Below are 23,451 nucleotides of genomic sequence, written 5' to 3' on the forward strand. Positions count from 1 at the left end.
ATCTAAAAACAGTATTTTTGTCCCCAAATCTTGGTAAAAATTGATTTGCCATGTTAGGTAATTTCATGACTTCCAGCATCCCAGGGTGCAAAATCAGATCAGAAGGCCAGTTCTTCTTACGGAGGACAATTGAGAGAGAAAGAAACTGGGCAACAGGGAAAGGAAATGGTGAGTTTGTGAGAACCTGGGAAAGAGAACTGAAGCCGAGGAAGAGGAACGTTAGCCTTGTTAGGCAGGAAGTTAGACATCAGCCGATGAGTGTATGAGAAGGGCCTGAGGAGACCCACATCTGTGGCAGTGCAGCATCTGCCTTTCAAAGTCCCGCCCAGACCCTGATGACCTGCCAGGGGTCCCGCTTCCCCCACGGGGAAGCTACCTGGCCTGATACACATCCTTCTCCATAGCAGGCACCCTAGAGGAGCCCTTGGCCCAGGCCAGCATGACTCCCTCTGTCTGGTGACAAACCTGGGGAGGAATTTCTCTTTGTCCTGCAGAAGGGGGAGAGGGTAAAGAGACTCCCTTAAAAATCAGGAGTCTAAACAAAGACTGCACACTCAGCTCTCTGCTGAGCCGCCTGCCTGGCCTGCCACATTCTCTCCATTTAACCATGTAACCTCGCTTTCCCCCAGTCCGAGTGACTGGGCACTCTCTCTCCATCCCTTCTGTTCTGACAGACGCCCTGTCCCCAATAAAACCTTGTTACTTTGCTCTCTGTCTCATGTCTGAATTCTTTCTTGCGTGAAGACAAGAACCCCACAACTTCTCTCTGGTGACAGCCTTAAAGTGAGATCTGCTGGCACCCGCCGGTGGGTATGTGCCAGAGTGGCCAACAACGCGTGATCTGGAGAAAGGCTGACCATGAAGCAGAGGCGGCTTAGAACTGGAAGAGCACCAAAGGCTCAGAGAAGAACTAGATGAGGAACAAAACAAAATACCATCGGCTACAAGGCGGCCAGACCAATTTAACAAAGCGCAGGGAAAGAAAGAAGATTCTAATAACACAGAAACAGGGAATCAACAGTTAACAGAAGTTAAAAATACAGTAGCCATCATTACTAATGTACAATATATAGTGCTAACAGTACCTTTATCTGCTTAGCTATCTTCTTAAAATCTATATTTTAATGAAACCATATAGTGTTTCCGCGGGTTGCCTTGTTCGGGATCCATCCCTACCTACGTTTACTTAATTGCATTCCTTTATTGTAGAGATGAAAAGCGTTAAAATCCACATTTCCCAGGCTCTGAAAGCTACAGTGGGGATGCAACCCTCAGGAAAGATATGGAAGGCAGAGGACACCTTCCTTCCCCTTCTGTTTTTGCTCATAACAAGGATGACTGTAGAGACGTTGCATTTTCTGCCCCAAGGTTTGGACCCTTGGAGCAGATCGGTCCTGCAGCATGGGTAACAATGGAAGTTTGATTTTTGTAATTCAGTTTTGGCACTAAATTTTGAACTTAAAAGATCTACTGATTCCCTCCTGAAAGACTAGCCCAGAGTCCACCCCTAGTCCTTCCACTGACTTGAAGCACATTAATGTTCTACAGTTAACTCCTTTCTGTGCAAGATGGCTAAGTGGGTTCTATATCCTGTAACTAGACCCTGTCTGTCACAGATTTCACCTCTCCCCCACTTTCTTTCTTTTTTTTTTTTTAAGATTTTTATTGATTTATTTATTTGACAGGTAGAGTTACAGACAGTGAGAGAGAGAGAGACAGAGAGAAAGGTCTTCCTTCCGTTGGTTCACTCCCCAAATGGCTGCAATGGCTAGAGCTGCACCGATCTGAAGCCAGGAGCCAGGTGCTTCTTTCCGATCTCCCATGAGGGTGCAGGGGCCCAAGGACTTGGGCCATCTTTTACTGCTATCCCAGGCCACAGCAGAGAGCTGGACCAGAAGAGGAGCAACTGGGACTAGAACTGGCGCCCATATGGGATGCCAGCGCCGCAGGCAGAGGATTAACCTAGCGCACCACGGCACCGGTACCATCTCTCCCCCACTTTCTATTCTACGTCTTAAGCTTCTCAATTGATTTCCTCCAGTAAAATGTCACAGACCCCATAAGTAGGCAGAGATAACCTGCCTCTATCACAGCAGTTGCCACAGCATAATAATCCGTATCCTGCTCACTACGAGAGCTTCAGGGATGCACAAAGTAGTCCAAGGCTTTTATTAAGGGCTGCAGACTTCCCTCTGCCCTGTGTGGACAGACGGCCGCCAGGGTTGGAAAGAGAAGCTGCAAGCTGCCTCTTGCCTCATTTGCTTGCAGGGTACATCGGCAGAGGACAGCAACAGCTGCCACGGCAGCTCTGGAAAAGATCTGCAGAAAGGCCAACTGCGCATTCTGATGGCCTCCGCCACTGATTTAGTGTGACATACCGGGCACACCAATTCATCCTGGCTCCTGGGGCTGCAGATGAACAATCACTTCCCACCATCAAATTCTAATTCAAGATGTGTACCAAGACTACTCAGCTCTCTCTCATACCACTGGCACCCCGAGTTTTATTTTTGAAGCTACTATTTGAGAAAGACTACTATTTTTACTTTGTGAGAAAATTGCTCCCTACTGAATCTTGAATAGAAACGTTCCTTTTAGCCTACCAGCAGGTGGTGAACAAATCAGCTTGGCAAAGCAGTTCTATCAGGTTTCCCTGGCTCTCCCAGGCTCCTGGGCTTGTTTACATTTCTGGGAAAGGTCAGCTTCTGAAACACTTCTGGAAGTAGACCAGAAGACAGCCACCCACACCTCCCCTGGGGCTGGGACTCACACTGACAGCAGTTAAAGAGGCAAGGGGAGCCAATTTTACCATTTGAGTGTTTTCAATGAATTTCCTATGTTTTACATATGGATCAAAGCAGTTTCATGCATTGAGAATGGCATAATGGTTTCAAAGAGATGAAAATAACTCCTCATATTTGGGTAACATTTTATGGCTTATAAGTACTATTGTTTTTTCTACAAATTAAACTTGTGCTGGTAACATCTCTGAGAACCATACAAATAGGCACCTTGATCCCTATTTTACAAATAAGACAACCAAGGAACAGAGAAGAGGCTTGCTGGTTGACTGGCATTTGGAACAGTCAGGTTTCCTGACTCCTACTCAGGAGGTTTTCTACTGTAATAGTTCTAATTAATTCTATGTACTTCAGAGAAGGGCTGCCCCTCTGGCCTGGAGTGAATGGATGCAAATTTCCCCTCCAAGCAATGCCCAATTCTGTACTTTTAATAAAAATTTAGTTCAGTTCTAGTAAGCTAACACTGACATCTCCTGTGTGTCACACATGCACATGAATCATAAGTGATTGTCGATCGGGGAGGTAAGTTTAGTCCACTATGATAAAGATGATGTGAATAGCACAGGCAGGTGTGGGAAGCCAGAGGGGCCTCTAACTCTCTCTGCCTAGGTGGGTTAACGAGCACCTTAAAAAGCTGATGATACTGTAGCTGCTTTTGGTCTTCATAGAATATAACTCATATTATTTCAAAATTTCAAACCCCTTTACCTCTCTGTGTCTCTGTTGCTCCATTTATAAAACCAGGATAATCACCTACATTGTCTAATGTAGGTGTACAGATCTTAGGACTATTGAAGCAGATATTTAAAAAAAGATTTACTTATTTACTTGAAAATCAGAGTTACAGAGAAAGAGAGAGAGAGAGAGAGAGAGAGAGAGAGAAAATATCATCCATCCGCTGGTTTACTCCCCAGGTGGCTGCAATGGCTGGGGCTAGGCTAGGGTGAAGCCAGGAGCCAGGAGCTTTATCTGGGTCTCCCAAGTGAGTGGCAAGGGCCGAAACACTTGGGTAATTGTCCACTGTTTCTCCCAGGCCATTAGCAGAGAGCTGAATTGGAAGTGGAGCAGTTAGGACATGAACTGGTACCCATATGGGATGCCAGTTGTTAGAACACTGGGTCTTAACCCTCAGGCCTGATGAAACTGGGAGCAAATAGTTATTCTAAAGGCCAGTGAATGTTTATTGGTTTGGAAAACCCAGCACCTGGGGACACTCCAAATTGCTAAAACAATGCACTTCAAACTTCAACAAGGAGCCTTCCAGCATGTCTCCCACCCACCTTTTCAGGGTCCATGTGGTATTCTGCACCTTCCCCAACAAGCTGCTCGGAAGGGACTCTGCTTGTTGTTCAGAGAAAGACGCATGGTTTCAGACCCTCTGCCCTGCACCCAGGCAGGCTCAACCCCCACTCTCTCTTTACCTCCCTAAATTAAGGCCCCCCCCAACAATAAAGTCTTCTCTATTTTAACTAGCCACAGCCCTCTTTCTTTGAACCCTAAAATCCTAAAACCTAGCCACCTTCTCTCCTTCTTTGAACCCTAAAATCCTAAAACCTAACACCAGTGTTAAAAGTGGTGGCTTTACCTGCTATGCCGCAACACTGGCTCCTTATTCTTTTTTTTTTTTTTTTTAAGATTAATTTTTTATTTGAAATGCAGAGTGACAAAGAGGGAGGGAGCAAGGGAGAGAGATTATCCATCTGTTGGTTCACTCCCCAAAAAGCTAAAAACGCCAAAAAGGACTGGGCCAGGTCAGAGGAAGGAGCCGGAACTCCACCTGGATCTCCTATGTGGGTGGCAGAGGCCCAAGCACGTGGGCCATCTTCTACTGTTTTCCCAGGCATATCAAGCAGGGAGCTGGACTGGAAGTAGGATAGCTGGGACTGGAAATGGCACTCATATGGGATGCTGGTTAACCCTCTCTGTACCACAATGCCAGACCCCAAGCTGATTCTTAAAGGATGGTTCCCCAGAACACTTTCTAACAAAAGTATCCAAGAAGTTCTTTTATTTTCAGAACCAAAACTATAGTGAAGACCATAGCATTTCAAAGCTGCTTCAGGTTTAAGCTTTGGTGAGGACAAAGCTCCTACTTCAAGGCTGTGTGTGAATCCTTTGCAGGAAGCTTTTCACAAAGGGACTGCTCATTTCCTTCCTCCTGGAAGAAACTTCCAAGGCCTGACAGGGACAGTCACACGGCAAACACAGTTGAAGGCAAGGAGAACGCCAACGTGGACACCAAGGAAGCATCTACATGTTTTTCACAGAAGTTGGCAAGTTGTGGCTGACTCACAGACAGTGGTACGTGCTGCCCTCGGCTCCTTCTCAGAAGTAGAGGAGAGACACTTAGAGATAGTCTTGCATGACCACATTTTACAGTTGAAGAAAGGGGAGATAAAAAAGCTTTGCTCAATGTCCAAATCAACTTAATGGTTCCACTGGAGCCAGAACCCAGTCTTCTCACTCCCATTCCAGAACTCTTTCTATTGTGGTATTGTTGGAAGGCACATTTCCACGATGATGGGCAGGTCTGTATTCGTATTCCAGCTTTGTGGAGCTTATTAACTGTGTCACTTCCGGTCACCTTACTTTCATGGGCTCCTTTTTCTGCATTTGGAAAAGGATTATGTATTGTAATCTATTTAACCTATAATCTCATTTACAGTAAGGATTAAATGATATAAGTCCCAAAAACTAAAATAGAACTCAGCATATAGGAGATGCTCAATAAATTTATTGTCAAATTGCCTTGCCAAGTCCTATTATAGAAATGTGCTTTGTTTTTAAATTGAAAATTTCTAAGTATACTTTGCTGTTTGCAATATGGGCATTTCCCATAAAAATAAACAATTTTTAAAATATATTTTATTTTCCATACAAGCATAAAAAATTCTTGGAAAAATCAAAGGAGGTTTTTGGTAATTAAATTCACTCATCCACTGATTTTTTTTCTTTTGGTTTTTAAACTTGATCTTAGTCAAAAGGCTAAGAAGCAATAGAAATTCTGGTTTTTATAAATCAGATTTGTCAAAGCAGCCAGGGCAATAAAAAATTGTTTCCCAATTTGATGACTGATACAATCTCTGGGAGAAGACTACATCCTGAGATAAAATTTTCAAGGTCTCTGATACACCAAGGTTATGAGATGAATGAGAGCCTCAAGAGTTATTAGGAAAGCTTATAATCCTGGGATTTCATATATATATAAAATGGCTGTTGGTGGTATGAGTGGGGAGAAGGAAGAATGAAAGACAAATAATTGTTTCTATGAGTATGAGGGTTTTATGTTTCAAAGCAATGAGGAACCATGGCAGAGTCTGAGAGGTTAATACAGAGAGGACAGGAGTCAAACAGGGAGGCCAAACCAAAAGGTATCGTAGACCTTTTTGGATTCACAAGACCCTGGTTATCCCTCAGTGACATGACACATCTCCAAACTGTTAATCAGACATATACAGATGAGAAATTCAAGACTCCTGGAGAAAGAATGACTTGTTCAAGTTTCATGCATACTGTCCCCTTACTGGCTGCTGACACAGGGATGAATACAGCTCACCTAGAACGTAATTTCCACTAGGGTAAAACTTTGGTTTTGTTGTTCTTTTTGTCTTTTGTTTTACTCTCTGCTTTATCCCCAGCACCAGGAGCGGTGCTTGGGAACAGCAAATACTACATTAAATCTTGTTGCTAATGAATGGATACATGATGAATAAACAAATGAGCCACAGTTTCAGCTCTTGAACGGTTCATGTGTGGTGGACAAGGACACCATGAAATAGGGGCCGGCGCTGTAAGCCGGAGCAGTAAGCCTGCAGTGCCGGCATCCCATAGGGCTGCTGGTTCAAGTCCCAGCTGCTCCACTTCCAATTCAGCTCCCTGCTTGTGCCTGGGAAGGCAGCAGAGGATGGCTCAGTACCTGTGCCCTGCACCCACATGGGAGACCTGGTTCGGCTCAGCTCTGGCTGTTGCGGCCATTTGGAGAGTCTCTCCCTCTCTCTGTAACTCTACCTCCCAAATAAATAAAAAAAATCTTAAGAAAAGAAAACCATGGAATAAATATCACTGCTGTGTGACAGACACTATGACAGAGAGAGTAAAAGTGCCAGGGGAGCAACCAGGAATGGGTCTTTATGTTAGGGAGATCCTCTGGTAAATGATGATGATTGAGCTGAAAGTTAAGAAAAACAAAAAAAAAAAGAGTGACGGTAAAGGGAAAATTTTAGATCTTATTACATGTTGAATAAAGGTAGGACAGCTCTTTGTGTCATGAACTCCTCTGGCAGTCTGGTGAGTTCTATGGGCCTCTTCTCTTCACAGTGTTTCTTTAAAATGCATAATGCAAGGGCCAGCGCTGTGGCACCGCGGGTTAACGCCCTCACCTGACGCGCCGGCATCCCATATGGGTACCAGTTGGAGACCCAGCTGCTCCACTTCCTATCCAGCTCTCTGCTATGGCCTGGGAAAGCAGTAAAGAAGGTCCAAGTCCTTGGGCCCCTGCACCCGTGTGGAAGACCCGGAAGAAGCACCTGGCTCCTGACTTCGGATTGGCGCAACTCCAGCCAATTTGGCCAATTGGGAAGTGAACCATTGGATGGAAGACCTCTCTCTCTCTGTCTCTCCTCTCTCTGTGTAACTCTGACTTTCAAATAAATAAATACATCTTTTAAAAAATGCATAATGTCCTTTCTCTCTGTCTCTCTCTCCCACTATCCACTCTGCCTGTCAAAAAAAATGCATAATGTAAAATACACAGGATTACAGACAAATTCAGTGATACTGAATATAGTTACCAAACTTAACTTTGTGACACAGAAATATTTATGTTTTATTAACAAGATCTAAGGGTACTGCAGTTGTACATAGGTGTTGTGGTACTGTGGGTTAAGTTAACACTTGGGACGCCTGCATCCCGTATTGGAGTGCAAGTTCAAGTCCTAGAACCTGTGCTTTTGATTCAGCTTCCTGATAATGCACCTGAGAAGGCAGAGGATGATGGACCAAGTATTTGAGTCTCTACCACCCATTTGGGAGGCTGGAATGGAGTCCCTGACCCCTGGCTTTGGCCTGGCCCAGCCTTGGCTGTTGTGGAGAGGGAACCAGTGGCTGGAGATCTCTTCCTTCACCTGTCCCTCTGCCTTTCAAATGAATAAATAAATCTTAAAAAAAAAAAAAAATCTACGGGGTCCGGCAATGTTGCATAGCAAGTCCCATATGAGCACCGATTCAAGTCCTTGATGTTCCACTTCCCATCTAGTTCCCTGTTAATGGGCCTTGGAAAGCAGCGGAAGATGGTCCAAGTGCTTGGGCCCCTGCACCCACATGGGAGACCTGGAAGAAGCTCCTGGCTTCTGTCTGGCCCAGCCCTGGCCATTGTGGCCATTTGGGAAGTGAACCAGCAGATGGAAGAGCTCTCTGTCTCTCCCTCTCTCTGTAACTCTTCAAATAAATAAATAATTTTTTTTTTAAAGAAAAAAAGATTACAAAGCAAATTTCTTACAAAAATCTATGACCTAAATGTGGGTAATAACTGCTGCAATTTCAAAGAAATGATAGTATAAATGATATTACGAGATATCTCAAGTAACTATGAGATGACAGGAAAATACTAGTGATTTCTAGTGTTAACAACATATGCCATTACTATTATTATAGTCTATTAGCTATATTTATTTTTTTTTTCACTTGTTTTATTTTTTTATTTTATTTTTTTTTAATCTTTTATTTAATGAATATAAATTTCCAAAGTACGACTCATGTGTTACAATGGCTTCCCCCCCCATACCGTCCCTCCCACCCACAACCCCCCCCTTCCCACTCCCTCTCCCCCTCCATTCACGTCAAGATTCATTTTCGATTATCTTAATATACAGAAGATCAGCCTAGCATACCTTAAGTAAGTATTTCAACAGTTTGCTCCCACACAGAAACATTAAGTGAATATTAGCTATATTTATAATTTGAGGGAATGTTTACTTTTAATCAGAGATTAATAAAAACAAAAGATAAAACTAGTTTCCTATTCAAGATCACTAACCCTGCGTTTTACCCATGGTTCTCTTGGGAACTTATGGACCAGGGTTAAGAACCCAGACCCCTGGGTGCATAATGGAGGCCTGAGATGGTGGGCATGGAGAAGGAAGAGATCTGTGAGGAATTTAAGAAAGAGAACAATTTAGTGGATGACAATTTGAAGAAAGAAATGAAAAGAATTCAGGTTGATACTTAACTTTCTGGACTAGTGAACTCATCATATGCAACATTAGGATAACTGATAAGGTCAGCTTTAAGTTCAGAAAGGCTTTCATGTTATACAAACCTTTAGGCTTGAGAACCGTAACTACTGATTCATAGTTCTTGCAGATTCTGCCGTAACTTGACAGATTTGGGAAGAAAGGACCATTCCTTGAGAAGCCAGATATATGACAAGTGACCAGAGCATACCTTTTAAGCTCAAGTGCATTGCTCTTTCCACCAGGATGCTGACTGCAAAAGTTCCATCCAATTCAGAAGAGCCCTCCTGAGCCAGGCACACTTCAGCAGTGGTGCTGCTGCAGGGGATCTGGGTGGGGACAGGAAGCTTTGGGTGCCCATAAGGTGGAGTGAGCTGGATCTCCTCATTCCTTCTGGGGAGCTGCTCAGACTCACTGTGGCTGCTGCAGTCCATGGAATCCAGTTCACGAGGAGGCTCAGGGTTTGGGGAAAGAGAGGAAAGAACCACGTGAACTCGTAAGGCAGCTCCTGAGAGGTTGGAAGCATTTCGTCCAAACAGAGGATACACACCTGCAAGATGATGGAGGAGAATAAGCTCAGGCAAGCATGAATCAGAAATACTTTTTTTTTTTTTTTTTGACAGGCATAGTTAGACAGTGAGAGAGAGACAAAGGTCTTCCCTCCGTTGGTTCACTCCCTTAATGGATGCCACAGCCGGCGTGCTGTGCCAATCCAAAGCCAGGAGCCAGGTGCCTCTTCCTGGTCTCCCATGCAGGTGCAGGGGCCCAAGCACCTGGGCCATCCTCCACTGCCCTCCTGGGCCACAGCAGAGAGCCAGACTGGAAGAGGAGCAACCGGGACTACAACCCAGCGCCCATATGGGATATTGGCGCCACAGGCAGAGGATTAACCAAGTGAGCCATGCCCCACCCCCTCCTTTTTTTTAAGAAATACTCTCTTGAACTTTGGAGGAAATACTCACCATGGGTGCCATGGTTCTCTCTCCTGTATAGGTCCTTAAGCCCCAGTACACCAATTTGTGAAGGAAGCTGTGAAGTTGGTACACATTGTGAGAATTTCCACCCTGCCCTACTATCTCTAGTAATGGAAAGGAGAGAGAGCTCTGATTTGAAGGCAAAGTCAATTTACTACCAGGAAGAGCTGTTTTGGAAGGGATTCATGCGTCGAGAGACAATTGCCTAAGTTAAGTCGAAGACTTGATGAAATCAGAAGTGGCCTGTCTTCTGTTCTGCATGTCTCACAGCCTCCTGTTTTCAGGCTCTCACTGCATCACAAGGCTGTCCTGGTTCTCAGTTTAGCCTCACCTTACCAGTTAACATATGTTCTGGCAGTAACCCTGAAGGTCTTTTGGAAGGAAAGTAGGAGTCAGTAGCAGGAGGCAAGAAAGAAGAGTAAGGGAAATAATATTCACTGAGTCTTTATGTGTCAGGATCTCAGGGGGGTTAAATAACCTGCCAAGATCACTCTTCCAGCGAGTGGTAGGTTTAAACCCAAGGATGTGATCCTTACTGGCGTGGCAAATATTAAAATGAGATTTTATTTATAAAGTAGAAGGCACTAATAGTTCCTTCTGAATCTCAAAGTTGACTTCATTAGATTCATTTCAATCAGGGAAAGGAGTTAATGACTTACAGATGGCAACAGGATGGAACATTTCTAGTCTCTTTCTATTTTTAGGAAACTTGTTTTCTTCTTCTTCTTCTTTTTTTAAAGGATTTATTTATTTCCTTGGAATTTAAGAGAGGGAGAGACAAAGATCTTCCATCCACTGGTTCACTCCCTAGATGGCTGCGAAGGACAATGCTGGGCCAAGCCAAAGCCAAGGGCCAGGAGCTTCTTTCAGGTCTTCCATGTGGGTAGCAGGGGACTAAACACTTGGACCATCTTCTGCTGCTTCTCCCAGGCCATTAGCAGGGAGCTGGATTGGAAGTGGAGCAGCTTAGACACGAATCAGCACCCTTACAGAATGCTGGTGTTCAGTGGTGGCTTTACCTGCTACAGCACAATGATGGCCCTTATTTTCTTCTTGATGCAATGCATACATTATTATAATTATCACACAGAGGAAATAAGGGCAAGTCACTACAGGAATAAAGACACCCAAAAGCAGCACAGTGAAATCCTTACCCTCAGAAGCTTAACAGTATGTGGATGTATGAATGGATATATCGAATGGACTGGTTGACTCATTCAACGAACACATGAAATCCAATGCTTTGGATAAGGCCCTGATACAAGAGGATAAAAAGCTAAGAGAAGGGCCGGCGCCGCAGCTCACTAGGCTAATCCTCCGCCTGTGGTGCTGGCACCCCGGGTTCTAGTCCCGGTTGGGGTGCCGGATTCTGTCCCGGTTGCTCCTCTTCCAGTCCAGCTCTCTGCTGTGGCCCGGAAAGACAGTGGGGGATGGCCCAAGTGCTTGGGCCCTGCACCCGCATGGGAGACCAGGAGAAGCACCTGGCTCCTGGCTTCAGATCAGTGCAGCCCGCCGGCCATGGCAGCCATCTGGGGGGTGAACCAACGGAAGGAAGACCTTTCTCTCTGTCTCTCTCTCTCACTGTCTATGTCTAACTCTGCCTGTCGGAAAAAAAAAAAAAAAATCTAAGAGAAGTATGAATGACACAGACTATCTCAAAATTTAAATGACATCTCCGGTATCACCGAATAAAAGTTATTTGTGCTTGAGTTCTGACTCTTTGATATACATTCAGTGTCTTAAGCCTATCCTATTTTCTTTAAAAGTCTGTCTTTATGAACATTAGTTCAAGCAAGGTTGGCTCACTTCAAGGACTTGCTCTGCAGTCTCTGAAGAGCCTCCAAGTCGGTGTAGCACAGATAAAACAGGGCACAAGGCATTTGCTGTGGTGCTCGGCAGAACCAGATCTATCCCTGCTGGGGCCTGAGACAACCAGAGAATTTCAGACAATCACTCCAACACATTCACTTCTCTTTTAGTCAGGCCTATTTGTTCACCAACAATTGGGTCAGAGCAGTAAGGCTAAGAGGCATAAAACGGGGCCATGCCTCAGTTTCTTCAACTGTACAGCTGGGGAAGTAACCACCCTTGTGGGAGTGTTATGCTGATTAACTATGACTGTCAAGAATCTGGTCTGGCTACCTCCAATTCACTTTGAATTATAGTTGCTAGACTTATTTTCTAGAATGCAGTTATGTTACTCCTCTCTTCAAAACCTACTATTACAGCTTTCCATAGCTCTCAGAAAAAAAAGGCCTAAGTCTTCTGCTAAGAATAGAAAGTCTGGGGCTGGTATTGTGGTGCAGCGGGTGAAGCCACTGCATGCAGTGCCAGCATCCCATATGGGCACTGCTTCAAGTCCCGGCTGCTCCACTTCCCATCCAGCTCTCTGCTATGGCCTGGGAAAGCAGCAGAAGACAGACCAAGTGCTTGAGCCCCTGCACTTTCATGGGAGACCCCAGAGGAAGTTCCTGGCTCATGGTTTCAGACCAGCCCAGCTCTGGACGTTGTAGCCATTTGGGGAGTGAACCAGTGGATGGATGATCTCTCTCTCACTCTTTGCCTCTGCCTCTCTGTAACTCTGCCTTTCAAATAAATAAATAAACCTTAAAAAAATGAGAGAGAGGAGACCTTCAACATAGTACTCCTGTTCACCCCTCTAGCTTCATCTACTATCACTGCTCAACCTACATATCCTATTACCCAGCCATTCCCAAATCACCTATGATGACCAACATGTAGCAAACTGCTTCATGCCTGTGACTTTTTATGTACTGTTCTTTTCTTTAGATTATCTTTCTTTCCCCCTTTCCTTAACACTAAATCCTTTGGAACTCAAGTTACATATCACTTCCACCTAGATGTCCTTGAACTAGAGATGCATCCTGTGCTCCCACAGCACCACTGAGAAAGACTTTTTCACAGATCTTATGTTTTACTCTAAGTATTCATTATGTATTCTCCCATTAGACTGTATAAACTCCTTAAGGCTGTGCCTATTTCTTACTCATCTTTGAATTCTCAGGGCCAAACACATATACTAAGTACTAAATTAATTTTTGAAAGTAAAGTAACCCGTGCACAGCGCCACTTGTAAAATGTTTCCTTCTTCCTTTCTGCCTTGTGAACCTGTTTATTAGATTAGGATTCCAAGAGAGGAAGACTATCCTGGTACCTTAGCAGGTAGGATTTTTACTGCAATTAATAAATTAGCATTTGAAATGATGATATATGCTTTTATACATGTGGCTAAAGGTGCTCTCCTAAATTCACTTACTCAGATTTTGCATGTATTAACTGAATGAGTGCAATGTTCTGGGCACTGTGGTGTGTGCCCAAGTCTGATAAATTTGTATGTACTCTAGCCCCACAAAGTTCAGAGCAACCTCTGGGATCTATGGTGGTTCCACCCAAGTACCCTAACTAGGTAATGCTCTTCCTTAAGCAGCCAGTGGATTTCCTTGCTTTTGAAATTTCTTCAGTTGTAGGAAGCACTACTAAATTATTAACCTCTCAGCATGCAGCAATAGAAAGAACACTTACTAGCTTTGGGTCACTCAACTTCTCTGAGCCTCTGTTTTTATGACTAAAAGATGAGTCTGATGCCTATCTCAGAGGATTGCTGGGAGGATCAAACAAAGTACTGTCTGAGAGGTTGTTTCACATCATGCTTGACCCAGGGCAGGCACCCAACTCTCAAGAGTTGAGCTTGGCTCCTTACTTACCACTGACAGTGAGTGTCCGTGCTGACCTCTCTCCGAGCCTGGCCAGGTCCACGTAGGCCGAACCAATCCAGCTGTCAGTCTGATGCGGCCTCTCCACACTATCATTGCCATAAGCTCGCCAGACTTGGATCTCTAGCCTTTCCTCCCTAAAATACCAAAGCAGTGAGGGGCCCCTGGTGACTTCTGCTCTTTTGGAGGCCTTGAAAGTCACCATGACCTGCTTTTTGTTTGCAGATTCCTTTGGCTTCTTGAGGGGAGTCCAAAAGGCTTCAAGGTCATAGAGCTTATAGCGAAGGTAGCAATGTGTGCTCTTGTGAATGTGCCTGTGGCCAGGAAGCAGCACACACTGCAGGGGCAGCCACAGCCTCGGAGTGGAGATTGTGACAGTCGCTGGTTCCTCTTCATCCATCTTGACAAGATCCTTTAGGCTATCTTCAAAGCTCCAGCCCAGCAGCTCAGCAGTTTCTAATACCCGCTCTCTATCTCCAGGATGGGTAAAGGAAACTGAAAGCTCCAGACCACCCACGATCGTGTGCATGAGTTCCAAGCCGTGAGGCAGGCCCCCAACTTCTGGTAAAATGACAGGATACCATCCCGTGATCCCTTAGGGGAACAAAGAAAGATTTTCGATTATTGTTTTTAAAAGTGAAAAAACTGACCCTCTCTCCAGCCCAGAGTCTCCACCATCTTGGCCCAAAACAAAAGAGAAAACACACATTCACAGTGTGCTGGAGTTTTCTTTCATCTGACCACTGAGATACGATAAGAACAAAGGCTAGGAAGTTAGAAGACCTGCGTTCCCTCCTTGGCTCAGCCCAACACTAATGGTTTATTCTGGGTAAGCCATCAATCTGTTTCAGCTTAATTTTCCTTACTTCACAAATGGGAAAATTAACGCTGATCTTAGCTATCAGATAACATTGCTATGACTGTCAAATGAGATAATGGATGAGGTAGAGCTTTGAAAAGAGAAGTGCTATAAAAGATGTAAAATGTCATTATGGTACTGTGAGTACAATGCAAAAAGCATGAGATAAAAAGTCAAAAGATCTGGCCGGCGCCGAGGCTCACTAGGCTAATCCTCTGCCTGTGGCGCCGGCACACCGGGTTCTAGTCCTGGTCAGGGCGCCGGATTCTGTCCCAGTTGCCCCTCTTCCAGGCCAGCTCTCTGCTGTGGCCAGGGAGTGCAGTGGAGGATGGCCCAAGTGCTTGGGCCCTGCACCCCATGGGAGACCAGGAGAAGCACCTGGCTCCTGCCATCGGATCAGCGTGGTGCACCGGCCGCAGCACGCCAGCCGCGGCGGCCATTGGAGGGTGAACCAGCGGCAAAGGAAGACCTTTCTCTCTGTCTCTCTCTCTCACTGTCCACTCTGCCTGTCAAAAAAAAAAAAAAAAAAAAAAAGTCAAAAGATCTGATGTCTGTCCCTGGTCTTCCACCATTTGGTGAGCACACACCAAGGATCAGGCACTAGACTTCAAAATAATAGCTATTCTTTATTGAGTATCTACTATGTATTAGAAATTCTGCTAGTGCTTTATATGTATTACTTTTTCAAAAAGATTTATTTATTTATTTGAAAGAGAGATTTCTCATCTGCTGGTTCACTCTCCACATGCACAGAACAACTGAAGGGGATTTATAATGCTTTTGAGAAAACTGTGAGGTACCTGGGCGAGGGCAGAAGTGTGTGTTAAGGGGGTTCTGTTTCCTTTTGTATCACTCACAAGGACCCACACAAGATGACCCTTCTTGTAGGAAAAGGGTAGGATCAGAAAGTGCTAAGCTGGGATCCTTACCAGATCTCTTGATCAGCAGCTCTTTTGTTGGAATCTTTACAACTCCAAGCAGATACTCTTTGCATGACTGGATACTGGTTATATCACTGACTAGTAAACCAAACAAAAAAGAAAAATTATTTGGTTGTCTACTGACTAAGAGGCTGTGTTCACAGTATGTCCACATAACCTTCTACTTATACACATTAAATTTCAGTGCTGAAAGATGCAGAGGAGATCATTTTGCTTGCACTTCAGTCAGTCTGGAGTATCCACAAAAATCATTTTATAAAATTAAACATTCCTTAGAAAAAATGTCAAGCATAAAGAAAAATCGCACAAATAAAACAATAAACTCCTACACATCCTTCATTTAGATATATCCATTAACATTTTGACACATTTGCTTTATCTCTCTATACTACTTCTATCCTCCCTCACATACAATACACATTCTTATTTTTTGCTATATCGTTCAGAGATCAGTTGCAGAAACTATGACTCCATGCCTCTAAACACTTCAGCCTGGATCTCCTACAAAGGGCTATACCATTCAAAATGAAGCCTCTTTTAAATTTCATTGTGATCAGTAAATTGTTGCTTACCTGACTTGGTATTTTCATGATAGATAGCAAAAGTAATTTCTGCAAACTCCAATAGCTCTGCCAGGAAACAGGCCTCTCCACTACTGTGCTGAGTTACCAAGTTACATGGGAACTCCAGGTGGTAGGAGAACTCAGGGCAGAAGGAGCAGGCCACAGGGCGGGTCCGGCGCTGTTCTCCCTTGGGCAGGAAGGAGAGATGAGTGGTGACAGAGGCATTGACTCCAACTGAGGCACTAAACTGCAGAGCAGGTTCCTGTTCAGCCAAAGCCCTGTAGGGAAAAGAGGTGGGAATGAGAGGAATGGACCAGGGTAAAATCAGAAATCAAACTGATTGCTTAGAAAATATTCCCACTACTTTCATTAGACCACCAAGAATCATAACGACTATACGTTTTCTTTTTTTTTTTTTCTTTCCAAAGTCCCCCTTTAGGGAGGGGTCGAAGGTCCTGGGTTGCCTTTTTTTTTTTTTTTTTGGACAGGCAGAGTGGACAGTGAGAAAGAGAGACAGAGAGAAAGGTCTTCCTTTGCCATTGGTTCACCCTCCAATGGCCGCCGCGGCTGGCGCGCTGCGGCCGGCACACCGCGCTGATCCGAAGGCAGGAGCCAGGTGCTTCTCCTGGTCTCCCATGGGGTGCAGGGCCCAAGCACTTGGGCCATCCTCCACTGCACTCCCTGGCCACAGCAGAGAGCTGGCCTGGAAGAGGGGCAACCGGGACAGAATCCGGCACCCTGACCAGGACTAGAACCTGGTGTGCCGGCACTGCAAGGCGGAGGATTAGCCTATTGAGCCGCGGCGCCGGCCCCACACTATACATTTTCTACCTAGGCTTTAAGCAGTGCCACAATGTGTTTTCTTAGTAATTTGGGTATCACAGTGTATTTGTAGGAGGTAATAGGAAACATCATTCATCACTCTGTTTATCAGAGTGACGCTTTAAGTACAATCCATTATGCCATCCTTGTCCGTAAGCCAAAGACCACAGGAACCAACTGCAGTGGAACAAGCTGGGTCTACAGCTCACTGAAAATATATGCCACGGGGAACCCTAGGGCATCTCAGTAAGAAGGTATCAGAAAGTACTTCCAGCAAAGCGCTCGTGCTGGCTGATTTTCAGGAGGTCTTAAAGGAGTCAGACTTTGTTCTTGGTTGGTTTTATGTATGTATGTATATATGTATGTATTTATTTAAAAAACTATTTATTTGAAAGGCAGAGTTAGAAAGATAAGCAGAGACAGACAGAGAGGTTTTCCTTCTGCTGGTTCACTCCTCAAATGGCTGTGACGACTGAGCTGGGCCAAGCTGGAGCCAGGAGCTTCTTTCGGGTCTCCCGTATGGGTGCAGGGACCCAAGCACTTGGGCCATCTTCCATTGCTTTCCCAGGCACATTAGCAGGGAGCTGGATTGAAAGTAGAACAGGGGCCAGTGCTGTGGTGTACCAGGTAAAGCTGCCGCCTGTGGTGCTGGCATCCCATATGGGTGCCAATTCGAGTCCCGGCTGCTCCACTTCCGATCCAGCTTGAGGTCAATTGGGGAGTGAACCAGCGGATAGAAGATCTCTCTCTCTTTCTCTGCCTGTCCTTCTTTCTCTGTGTAACTCTAACTTTCAAATAATAAATAAATCTTAAAAAAAAAAAAAAAAAAAGAAAGAAAGAACTTGAATCTGCACCCACATGGGATGCCGATACTGCAGGCTATGGCTTTAACCTGCTGTGTCACAGCATTGGCTCCTGGATTGGTTTTTATGGGTCTTTTCTAGAAGTAACTGGCAAAACAGTAGTACTCATTTTAGCCAGGTAGGAAGATGTTAGATATTTTGTGATTTGCATAGTGAATTTGTTTTGTCCTGTGCTTAGACAAGATTATGGAGAGGTCTTGTTTTTGTCTCACTTCCTCATGGACTGAGTGGCTCTGCTGATGTTAGTGTTTTGTAAAATTGTTTATACTCAACAGGTAAATGTCAAAGCCTAACTATGAATATTCAGCCATTTTCCAGATGTCAGTGGCTACTTTTCTTTTTCTTGGTATAGATGTTTCAAGATGTACAGATAAAATCTACCTACCTTTATTAATATTTTTAAAGATTTCATTATTTGAAAGGCAGAGGGACAGAGAGAGAGAGGGAAGAGACAAAGCGAGGGAAGGAAGTATGGAGGGAGGGAGAAAGAAAGGCTGAGAGATAGACTGATCTTCCATCAGCTGGTTCATTCTCCAAATGGCTGCAACAGCCAGGGCTGGGCCAGGCCCTCCTTCCTGGTCTCCCAAATGGATGGCAGGAGCCTAAGTACTTAGGCAATCTGCTGCCTTCCCAATATATTAGCAGGAAGCTGGACTGGAAGCAAAGCAGTCAGGACTCAAACCAGCGTTCTGATACAGGATGTGAGTGTTGCAAGTAGAGGTTTAACCCATGTGTCACAATTCGGCCCCTAGAATCCACCTAGCTTTAGTTGACACTCATCAACAGTACTCTTTTATGTGTAGGTACAGTATGAGACAAACCTCTTGGCTTCAAATTTCCCAAGAAGATACCATTAACCTTTAGGCAAAGAGGTCATCTAGTTTTGAAGCATTTCCCAATATCCCTAAAGCTGACTTAGTGGTTCCTTCCTCTTATTAGCCTCACTACTTAGTATGTAACAGGAGACGGTAGTACTCTGGAGTTACACAGATGTGGTTTTTTTTTTTTTTTTTGACAGGCAGAGTGGACAGTGAGAGAGAGAGAGACAGAGAGAAAGGTCTTCCTTTTGCCGTTGGTTCACCCTCCAATGGCCGCCGCACCACGCTGATCCGATGGCAGGAGTCGGGTGCTTCTCCTGGTCTCCCATGGGGTGCAGGGCCCAAGCACTTGGGCCATCCTCCACTGCACTCCCTGGCCACAGCAGAGAGCTGGCCTGGAAGAGGGGCAACCGGGACAGAATCCGGCGCCCCGACCGGGACTAGAACCCGGTGTGCCGGCGCCGCAAGGTGGAGGATTAGCCTAGTGAGCCGCGGCGCCGGCCCACAGATGTGGATTTCAATCCTAGCTCTACCATTTACTTACTGTGTGATCTCGGACAAGTTACACTTAATAAAAAAGGAAAAATAACCTAAATGATCTTTTTTTTTTTTTAATTTATTTGAAAGGCAGAGTTATTGAAAGGCAGAGAGAGAAAGAGAGAGAGAGAGAGAGAGAGAAGTCTTCCATCCAGGGTTTCACTCCCTAAATGGCTGGCATGGCCAGAGCAGGGAACTGGATTGAAAGTGGAGCAGCTGGGACTCGAACTGGTTCCTACATGGGATGCCAGTGATAAAGGAGGCAGCTTAACCTGATAGTCCACAGTGCCAGCCCCCCTAAATGATCTGTAATAGAAGATTAATGTATATCCATACAATAGCATACTATGTATGTGCTTATTTTAACTGATGGAAAAATGGAATTAAAAGATAAGTTTAGAGGGTTAAGATACTGTGTGGTATATCCATATCCCACATCATAGCGCCTGGGTTCAAGTCTGGGCTCTGCTTCCAATCCCAGCTTCCTGCTAATGTGAACTTTGGGAGGTGGCAGGCAATGGGTCAAGTAGTTGAGTCCTTTTCAGTCACATGGGAGCCCACAATTGAGTTCCCAGCTCTCCACTTTTGGCCTGGTCCAGCCTTGGCTGTTGTGGGCTTTGTGAAAATGAACCAGTGAATGGGAAAGCTCCCTCCACTTCTCCAAAAAATAAATGCAAATATAAAAGATGAGTTTATTTTGGTGAAAGTATTTTGAAATCCATGTATATGAGGGGGTCCTCAAAGACTTGATGAAAAAAATGCATACTATGATAAAACTATGTATAGATTTCCAAACATTCTTGAAGTAGACCAAACTTATATTTTAATTGTTTTTCCATGAATTTTATGAAATACACTCATATATAATAGCCTGGGAAAAATGAGATGTAAATATCAAGATCTGACCTCGGAGGGAGGCATTGTGGTATAGCAGGTAAACTGCTGCCTACAGCACCAGCATCCCACATGGGTGTGGGTTCAAGTCACGGGCACCTATGTGGGAGACCCAGATGGAATTCCTGGCTCCTGGCTTTGGCCTGGCCCAGCCATGGCCATTGTGGCCTTTTGTGGAGTGAATCAGTCAATGAAAGATGTCTCTCTCTCTCTCTCTCCCTCTGCCTCTCTGTTACAGATAAATAAATAATTATTTTTAAAAGATCTGACTTAGGTTTTCATAGGATCACTGACTATGATGCTGACAACTGACTGAAGGGAACATGCTGGTATAGGAGGTGATACTCAGAAACTCAAATGTATGGACATTGAGATTAGATTGAAGATGCAGTGACTGACATAGCATGGTTTGAGGGAATAGGGTTAAACCATGGGGGTTAAGTGGTTAAGGAAGTTACAGCAAGGCAGGTGTTTGGTACAGACAGGTGTCCATGTCAGAGTGCCTGAGTTTGATTCCCAGATCCACCTCCAATTGTAGTTTCCTGTTACTGCAAATCCTGGGAGGTAACAAGTAATGACTAAGTAGCTGGGGTTTCTGCCACCCAGGTAAGAGAACTGGATTGAGTTCCTGGTTCCTGGTTCTAGCCCCAGGTCTAACCCTGGCAGTGTGGGTATCCGGGAAATGAACCAGTATATGGGAGCTCTCTCTATATTTCTGTCTCTCAAATAAATCTTTAAAAACTTAAAGAAGGGTAGTAAATAAAATTGTTGGATAAGGTCACAGAACTAAGTTGTTAATAACAGTTAAAACAGCACTCTGCAACTACTTTACTTATATTCAGAAATATTTTTTTTTCCTATTTGACAGGCAGAGTTAGACACTAAGAGAGAGAGAGACAGAAAAGTCTTCCTTCTGTTGGTTCACCCCTCAAATGGCCACTACGGCCGGCGGGCTGCACTGATCCAAAGCCAAGAGCCAGATGTTTCTTCCTTGTCTCCCATGTAGGTGCAGGGGCCCAAGCACCTAGGCCATCCTCCACTGCCCTGCTGGGCCACAGCAGAGAGCCAGACTGGAAGAGGAGCAACTGGGACTAGAACCCAGCACCCATATGGGATGCTGGCACTGCAGGTGGAGGATTAACCAAGTAAGCCATAGCGCCAGCCCCCAGAAATACTTTCTTAACTGTGGTTAGTGAACTGGAGATTGCATTCACACATACGAGCATCATGTTGTGCTGACCACGGTGAAGAGAGGTTTGAGAACTGCTCCTCTAAGGTGCACTTACTTGGCTGCTGCTTGCAGACCACAGGCTCTGATGATCTGGACTGAGATGGAGACAGTTCGGGCAGCAAGAACTCCCTCTGCTGTTCTTAGGCTACGCCTGTACCTTAGGCCCACATCCAGTAAACCTGAAGAATGAGGACAAAAGGAAAAAAAGATACAAAGGTTGGCCAGAAGAATCTGTTTCACCAAACCACGAAGTCCTGGTCAGGAGGAAGGAAGAGGATCACCATTACAATCACGATGAACAGTAAGGAGCCTTGGCAGTCAGAGTAAGCCTGTCAGAAGCATATTAATTATACCTTTTGGGTTGATGAAGGCAGAACAAGCTACTACTTCACTTTACAGTCAAGAAACTATGGCTCAGACATTCAACTGCTTGAAAGATTATATAACTATCAAAGGGAGAACTCAATTTCAGCTTTTTTTTAACCTACCAATTACATTTATAGAATTGAGTTGAGCTCCATCTTTTCTTCTGTTTTAAATCTTTAAAAGTTTTTCACACTTCACATACTTTTATCATTCTCTTATTATCAGCATCTGAAATATCCTTCTTTATATGCAACTTTATACTTATTGTCACAATTCAGGGGAAGGTTTTTAGGGACAATAGAACAAGCTGAGCAGGGAGGGTCAGTCTCAATTACAGCAAGAGAAAACCTTCTGTGTTGGCAGATGCTCTACAGCACACAAGCTCAGCAACCTGATTTAGAAGGCTCCTCCTGCTTATCTGGTGATGAACTTACAGGGCAGGTCATCCTGGGGGAAACATCAGGCTATAACATCATTCCCATTTCTAAATTATAATTTATCTTTTCCAGCTGCCAGTCCTAACCTTCTCCTCCTTACAGTGAATTCCCAGTTTATGCTAACTATATTTAACCAATCTCATATCAACTCCTTGGAACAGTAACTCACTGAGGGCAACTATTTAACAGAATTTATACTGTGAGGGCTTCTTAAATGCTTGGTGAAGATAAAGGTGAAGAGACGAGTGACATTAGCACAGCATCCATGAACTCATTTTTCTGAGAGGATGATCTCAGAGTTGCATCAGATCCTGAAGGGTACATACTCCAAAATGGGAAAAACTGCTCATGAGCAGTTTCTTATCTCATAAGAGCTGAGAAATATTTATGTACAACAACTTTGAAAGGGAAAGACAAACTAGCCTTCGATTACCTGATGATTGGTTCCTCAGTTCCTTCCTGTTTTCGAGCCTGGGGGTTAGAGGGAGATTAAAGGTCTGTATTCCCACATCCTCACGGTGCTGCGTGGTTACCATGGCACAGATCCTCGAGAGCGGCAATGTTCCCGTGGCGACCATCTGGTCTCTCACATTAGGATAATAGTATCTGTAAGCCACAAAAGGACAAGCTGTCAGTTGGAAGAATTAGCTAGAGAAATGATGCATTCTGCCCTGGAGATCAGCTTTCAGTATCTAGTTATCTTTGGTGCCTGACTGTTCTATACAGGAGATATAAAACAGTCTTATGTCCAGCTGCACTGATGGCTCATTACATGGAGGAAGAAGCCCATAAATTATAACCTGAGTGCAAGATAAACTCAACTTCCCAATGGCTTTCTGTCCCAGGAATCTGTATAGGCTTGGACCTCTGGGAGCAGTTGCTCCTAAAAGCTTCCCTCCTGCAGCAGCTGCAGTGGTTCCAAGGTGGAGCAGTCCCAATCTCCTTCCTGACTCATGCTTGTCTTCAGACTAGGCCCCTCTCATTTGGAGGGTCTACTCTATTTCCTTCTTATACCAAAGCCATCCATTACTGGCTCACAAAATTGCAAATCAAACCTTAGTGCCTTTTTTTTTTTTATTTTTAAAGATTTATTTGAAAGGCAGACAAGAGAAAGAGAGGCAGCAAGAAGAGACTGTCCACCCGCTTTTTCACTCCCCAAATGCTACAGCAGTCAGGTATGACAGGCTGATGCTGGAGTCAGGAGCTCTGTCCTGGTCTCCCACATGGGTGGCAAGAACTCCAGTACTTGGGCTATCATGTGCTGTCTTCCCAGGCGCACTAGCAGGAAGCTAATTAGCAGGAAGTGGATGAGCTGAACTCCAACCAGAGCTCAGATATGGGATGCTGGCCTCGCAAGCAGCAGTGCAACCTGCTGCCACAA

General features: G+C 44.7%; 1 protein-coding gene across 6 annotated transcripts in view; it reads right to left on the bottom strand.

Annotated features, from left to right (window-relative positions):
* The window catches only part of C2CD3 (C2 domain containing 3 centriole elongation regulator), a 123,794-nt gene that overhangs the window by 38,289 nt on the left and 62,054 nt on the right, over positions 1-23,451 (bottom strand). For all 6 annotated transcript variants that reach the window (XR_011389150.2, XM_002708510.6, XM_070075269.2 and 3 more), the window contains 6 exons: positions 22,504-22,676; positions 21,323-21,446; positions 16,112-16,380; positions 15,528-15,617; positions 13,731-14,333; positions 9,243-9,581 (listed from right to left, as the gene is read on the bottom strand). Coding sequence is in view for 5 of the 6 variants with exons in the window: in XM_002708510.6 (XP_002708556.3) it covers positions 9,243-9,581; positions 13,731-14,333; positions 15,528-15,617; positions 16,112-16,380; positions 21,323-21,446; positions 22,504-22,676 (1,598 nt within the window). In the remaining variant the exon portion in view is untranslated. The remainder of the gene's footprint in view (positions 1-9,242; positions 9,582-13,730; positions 14,334-15,527; positions 15,618-16,111; positions 16,381-21,322; positions 21,447-22,503; positions 22,677-23,451) is intronic.

This window comes from Oryctolagus cuniculus, chromosome 1, assembly GCF_051225735.1.
Source record: "Oryctolagus cuniculus isolate XC-2025 breed Fujian yellow rabbit chromosome 1, ASM5122573v1, whole genome shotgun sequence".
Lineage (NCBI taxonomy): Eukaryota > Metazoa > Chordata > Mammalia > Lagomorpha > Leporidae > Oryctolagus > Oryctolagus cuniculus.